Source organism: Narcine bancroftii, chromosome 1, assembly GCF_036971445.1.
Source record: "Narcine bancroftii isolate sNarBan1 chromosome 1, sNarBan1.hap1, whole genome shotgun sequence".
Taxonomy (NCBI): domain Eukaryota; kingdom Metazoa; phylum Chordata; class Chondrichthyes; order Torpediniformes; family Narcinidae; genus Narcine; species Narcine bancroftii.
This window is the reverse complement of record NC_091469.1, coordinates 26,057,610-26,063,609: the sequence shown is the minus strand read 5'-3', so window position 1 is coordinate 26,063,609 and position 6,000 is coordinate 26,057,610. Positions and strand designations below refer to the sequence as shown.

Here is a 6,000-nt window from a genome sequence, read left to right as displayed (position 1 = left end):
TAAATGGACATGGTGGTGTATGGGGTATCCATTTTGTCTGAGATCACTTCCTGCACTCTGGTGGGCCCACATACAGTACCCCCAACCAAGAGGAAAAGATAATGACACACTCCTGTCTTGCCTTGGGATGCTGAACTTATTTTGACAAATTGTCATGAATAATTTGATGCAATATGATCAACCTCTTGACCAAGATTTGTTAAAGCACAGGAGGATATAAATTTTATCACTAATATCTTCACAATTTATTATGTTGGCATTTTGCTTTTCATTTTTTTTTGCAACAAGTCTATTCCAATCTCTATAAACAAATTAAAGTATACAGATCTGAATCTCTGTTGTCATCAAAAAGCAAAACATTTTCCAAAACACCTATAAAAACCATTCGCAACTTTTTCTTCCTTTTTGAAAGAGGTTTTGGAGTATATTCAGACCTCACCGCAGTATACCAGATCCTCTCTTATTTTGTTTTTGTCATTGATGGTTCCAGCCAATCTCTTCAGATTTTGCTCTAATTTATGGACCTATTTTCTGTTCCTGCCACCTAACCATGTTTACTTCACACCAGCTTCTGTGCAAATGGATTCCTTTGCCATTTTTTTGTTTTCAAAAATCATTGTGATGTGATAGAAACATTTGTAAAAGAATACAACATTAGATATTTACAAGGAATAACAAGTGTTATCCAAGATTTTCAAGTGATAGTTTATACTATTGGATTTGGACTGCCTTAATTTTCTAACCATATCAGCAGGAAAACTCTTGCCTTCTGAGTACAAGTTGTATGATTGTCGTATTGCCACGATCGTACATTCAGTCCTTTTGTAGCTGGAGAAAGGATCCACATTCCCAGTTAGGCCTTCATCACTGCTGATCATTTTCACAAGCCTGGCTTTCATTCACGTCGCCACTTGCTGACTGCACTATGTACGTGCAGCACCAGGGAGTGGAAAGACGACAAGGTGGCTAAATGGAATTGCTTCATAAACTGTTCAGCTTCCACTTCACATTCTTATTAAGTTTAGGTGGAACAAAGATTTCATCTAGGGGAAAAGAAATACAAGCAATCAGAGTGTGCCAGTTGATTGAATTCAAGGTATGGTGGTTATATTACTCTACTAGTATTAATTCAGAGAGTTCAATCCCATCACAGCACCCAAGGAATTTAAAAACATCATTGAATAAATCTGAAGCAAGAAGCTTGATTCAATAATAATAATCTGAAGATCAAACTCACAAGATTCCACAACATCTTTTAGGGAAGGAAATCTGGTCTGTATTTGGCTCCTGATGCACTTGAGTTGACTTGCATTGTCGTGCTAAAGAGCTCAGCATATGCCTTACTTGGTAAGAATACTACTCATTCCTAACTCATCAAAAGAGTTCACCACAGACATACAATGAATGAATCATACGTGTATAATTAAATACTACTCTACCCCACCTCTCCTCCCCTACAAACTGAGGTTTTCAGATACTGTTGTCTGGTGTAGTACACAAAAGTGCTTGAGGAACTCTGCAGGTCAGGCAGAATTTGTGGAAAACAATGAGCTGCCGACATTTCGGGCCTGAGCCCTTCTTCAGGAATCAAGTTTGTAAACTTGCTCAAGGCACTGATTCCAAAAGTTTTCTTCAACTGATGAAAGGTGCAAGTCAGTGAAACTTGTCAGAGTGTAGCTGTTGTTCCATTGCCAGTGAATGTATCATTTCAACACTTCATTAATTTAGTTCTCCCATGAGGTCAGGTTCAGCAGCTCATTGTTGTCCACAATAAACATCGTCTCTGCTGCAAGTCAAGATTATTTTTATTGATGTAGAGATAAAACCACTTCCGAAATGCTCTGAAATTTAGATGCATGCAGTGCTTCGCTTTTTTCATTATTTTTAGTTGTGTTACCTACATTTTAAAAAAAACTGCTGATGGAAGCAGAGTTTTGACTCGAAATACTGACTGTCCATTTCTCTGCCTGACCCACTGAGTTCCTCAAGCAGTTTATTTTTGCTCCAAATTCCAGCATCTGCTGATCCTTCTAAATATTTCTGAGTTTTTTTACTTGACTGCAAAAATCTAGCCTGACTCTCCCACATCTGAACTGAATGAATATTGTACAAGTGGAAGAGCCATCTTTTGAATGAAATGTTAAATCCAGGCCTTGCAATTTCTCTCACATGAATGTTAAACAATATTATGCCAAAGAAGGCAGGTTCTCTCCATTATCCTGTTCTCAAAACCTAAAATGATTGCCTAATTGTTGAGCTCAATTCACACAAAATTAGCTGTCATTCTTCCTATATTACAGCAGTGACCACAATAAGAAACTACCTTACTTTATTCATAGTGGAGTGCTTTGAGGTGTAGCTGTATGCTGCTTTCTTTCTTGTACTAAATCAGGGGTGTCAAACTCAAATTCACAAAGAGCCAAAATTAAAAACTTGGACTAAGTCGTGGGCCAAACTAAATATTTATTGAAAATTTTCAACAACATCTGCATGTTTTCTCTTCTTTCAACATATGTAATGTTAAACTTTTTCTTATTAAAATAAATGTTTAATGATAGTTTTGGTTAAACTCTTTCCAGAAGAAGCATTAACAAATGAGAAATAAAATATTCAATAAATAGTATTTCTCCATAGCCTTTAAGCTCCTTTTAAATGTATTTTTTTTCACAAGCCAACAAGTCAAAAAAATAACAACTTGCTTCAATGAAAATCCAATCTTTCAACTATGAACAGTCCAAAGTTAACCAAAGAAAATATTAATCCAAGCTTAGCTTGCTACACTGTGATTTACTCTGATGCACCTGGGTCTAAACCAGATACTTGGCATCTCTTCTTAGATGGAAGTTCATCAAACTCTGGGGTCAGAGTTTGCCTCCCACCTGTCTTGAAAGGTCCTGTTTTCTGTCTTTCGTTTGGCCATTTTTCGTAAGGGGTTTATTACACGTGAGTTGGGCGACAGGTCGCAGATGCTAATGAAAGTAAACAGAGGGGGTGGGGGCGATTAGCGGGCTGACGGGCCAGCGCCAACGCATTTGCAAAGCATTCTGGGATTTGTAGTATTAGCTGTGCATGCGCTATACTGGCGCGGCGGCCAGCGGGCCAGCTCTAATACATATTTGATATGATCTTGCTGGCCAAATATAATTATATCACAGGCCAAATTTGGCCCGTGGGCCTGAGTTTGACATGTATGGACTAAATCAATCGCAAAGTGTGGGCATCTTGACTTACATAAAAGGTAATGCTGCTTTAAAGATTTTGCTGCTTATCTCTGAATATGGAACTTAAACTCTAGGCTTTGTTGAAACCACCATGTGCATAACTGACCTTGGTGAGGTGTCATTCCACTTTGTGACCATTGGAGGGAAGCAGTAATGCTATTTGCAGTAGAATCTGGTCCAAGAACCTAAAGCAAGGAGAATAAATGATAGTTGAGACTAAAGCTCATTAACCATATCTATTGAGACTATAACAAGGAGACATAGCCTCAAAATTCAGCAGGTAGGTTTAAGATAAGAGGGAACTATTTCTCCCAGAGAGTAGTATATCTGTGGAATTCTCTGCACAAAGAAGCATAGGGTCTGCCTCATTGAATGTATTTAAGATATAGATAGATATATTTTTGAATAGGGAATTGAGAGTGATGGGGAACAGGTAGATAAGTGGAGCAGAGACCACCGGTCAGATCCACCATGATTATACTGAACAGTGGAGCAGTATTGCTGGGTCAGATGGTCAACTCCTGCTCCTATTGCTTATGTTTTTACTTGGCCTTTTGATATGCCAAATAACCAAAACATATTTGAATACAGTAAAAGGAAATAAAAAAGTTTGATGAATGCATTATTTGTGTCTAATTTAGTCAATCTAGGAACAGCACAGGCTATTTATTCATCTGCTTAACCCCATATTGCCATTCACTTGACTCATGACTGCTACCTTTGAATCAACCTGTGAAATTTGAGTATCTTTCTAACCTTTTCTTCTTCTTTGAAAGAATTCTCCAGCACTCAATCCCTTGAGTGTACAATCAGAATCAAGAACATTAAAAGGAATCTTCCTTGAACAGGCATGACTACAATTTTCCCTCCCAGTCACACATCTTCCTGTCTTTGAATTACATTTGTAACAATTCATTGGCACTGCTTCTAAATTTTGGATAACCCTTATTCAAAGATATTGTGTAAAGCTGAAAATGCTGGAACACAGGTCAAGCACTCTGTGAATAATGTCTCCTGGTCTGCTGAATATTTCCAGTGTTTTCTTTTAAATTTTAGATTTCCAACATTTGGTGCTGTGAAAGGACTGCAGCAGTTCAAGGTGATGACTCGCTACCTTTTCAAGGGTAATGAAAGACAGGCCTTGTAAGTAACACCCAAATTCTCAAAGATTTAAAGATTACATTTCCCCTTCCTTACATGAAATTAATTCTCGATTTTACAAATTTATTTTCACCTGGCTAGCCTGGTGCCATCAAGTTCTATGGCTATGTGAGCTTTATTGGTTATCCATCATTATTTCCAAATGTACAGAGTTACCTTCAAAAACTTCCCTTGAATTAGAACTTGGGAATGGGGAAATTATATAATTTAAATGATTCAGTTCATTGAAGAGGTCAGAGGGATGGATTACCAATACCAGAATAAGGAAGCATTAAAATTAGAGTGATGCAGAAGCACTTCACCTTGAGGGTTAAGGGAACTCTTGAAGTCTTTCTCAACAAACTTCTATGACTGAGTCCCACTGAAAATTTCAAACTCAGAACTGAGCTATTTTTAAGTATAAAGAGTTAAAGAACCAAAGATATTTCTTACACAGATCCCATATGATCTGAATGAATGGTGGAAATGGCTTAAAGGGCTGAATACTCCACTTTTTTTTTTGAGTGTTTTATTTTTTTTCCATAAATATACATCAAAAATTTCCATTTTAAAGAGATATATATATATAATATATATACTTTGGCTTGGCTTCGCGGACGAAGATTTATGGAGGGGTATGTCCGCGTCTACTGCAGTCTCATTGGTGACTGACAAGTCCGATGCGGGACAGGCAGGGACAGTTGCAGTGGTTGCAAGGGAAAATTGGTTGGTTGGGGTTGGGTGTTGGGTTTTTCTTTGTCTTTTGTCAGTGAGGTGGGCTCTGCGGTTATCTTTAAAGGAGGTTGCTGCCCGCTGAACTGTGAGGCGCCAAGATGCACGGTTGGAGGCGATATCAGCCCACTGGCGGTGGTCAATGTGGCAGGCACCAAGAGATTTATTTAAGCAGTCCTTGTACCTCTTCTTTAATGCACCTTTGTCTCGGTGGCCAGTGGAGAGCTCGCCATAGAACACGATTTTGGGAAGGCGATGGTCCACCATTCTGGAGACGTGACCAACCTGGCCAGGAATCCTTGGCAAGCATGGTGTTGGCAAGTGCAATATATATATACACTTTTTTAAAAACACACATATATCAATTATTTTTACAAAACAAAACACAACAACCCCTTCCACCCCCCTCCCCCACCAACCCACTTTACAATATAAATCCATCCACTGTCAGGGCTTACAGTTGAGTTTTAAAAAAAGGAAGGCTTCATGGGAGATGACATATTTTTATAATAGTACTACCTTTATTTTTTTTTAATTTATATTTGGGCCCCTATATAATCCAAATATGGTTGCCATATTTTTACAAATATGTCATATTTGTTCTTTAGATTGTATGTGATTTTTTTCCCCCCCCATAGGTATACAACTGTTCATCTCTGTCCTCCATTGTGCTATTTGTAGAGGGGAGTCAGATTTCCAAGTGATCGCAATATATTTCTTAGCCACAGTTAAAGCTGTTTTAACAAATAAAATTTGGAATTTAGTTTGTTACTTATTTCAATAAAATTGGCCAAAAGATAAAACTCTGGGTCATATATGAAGGCCACTCCTGTTATCCATGTTAATATTTCAGTAATATCTTTCCAAAAAGGTCGTACCTTCACACACAACCACGTAGCATGTACAA

General features: G+C 38.0%; 1 protein-coding gene across 7 annotated transcripts in view; it reads right to left on the bottom strand.

Annotated features, from left to right (window-relative positions):
* Positions 1 to 221: 221 nt before the first annotated feature.
* elp1 (elongator acetyltransferase complex subunit 1) overlaps positions 222 to 6,000 on the bottom strand; it is a 130,773-nt gene continuing 124,994 nt past the window's right edge. For all 7 annotated transcript variants that reach the window (XM_069922706.1, XM_069922704.1, XM_069922719.1 and 4 more), the window contains 2 exons: positions 3,328 to 3,406; positions 222 to 1,043 (listed from right to left, as the gene is read on the bottom strand). In XM_069922706.1, the coding sequence (XP_069778807.1) occupies positions 982 to 1,043; positions 3,328 to 3,406 (141 nt within the window). In that variant the 3' untranslated portion in view covers positions 222 to 981. The remainder of the gene's footprint in view (positions 1,044 to 3,327; positions 3,407 to 6,000) is intronic.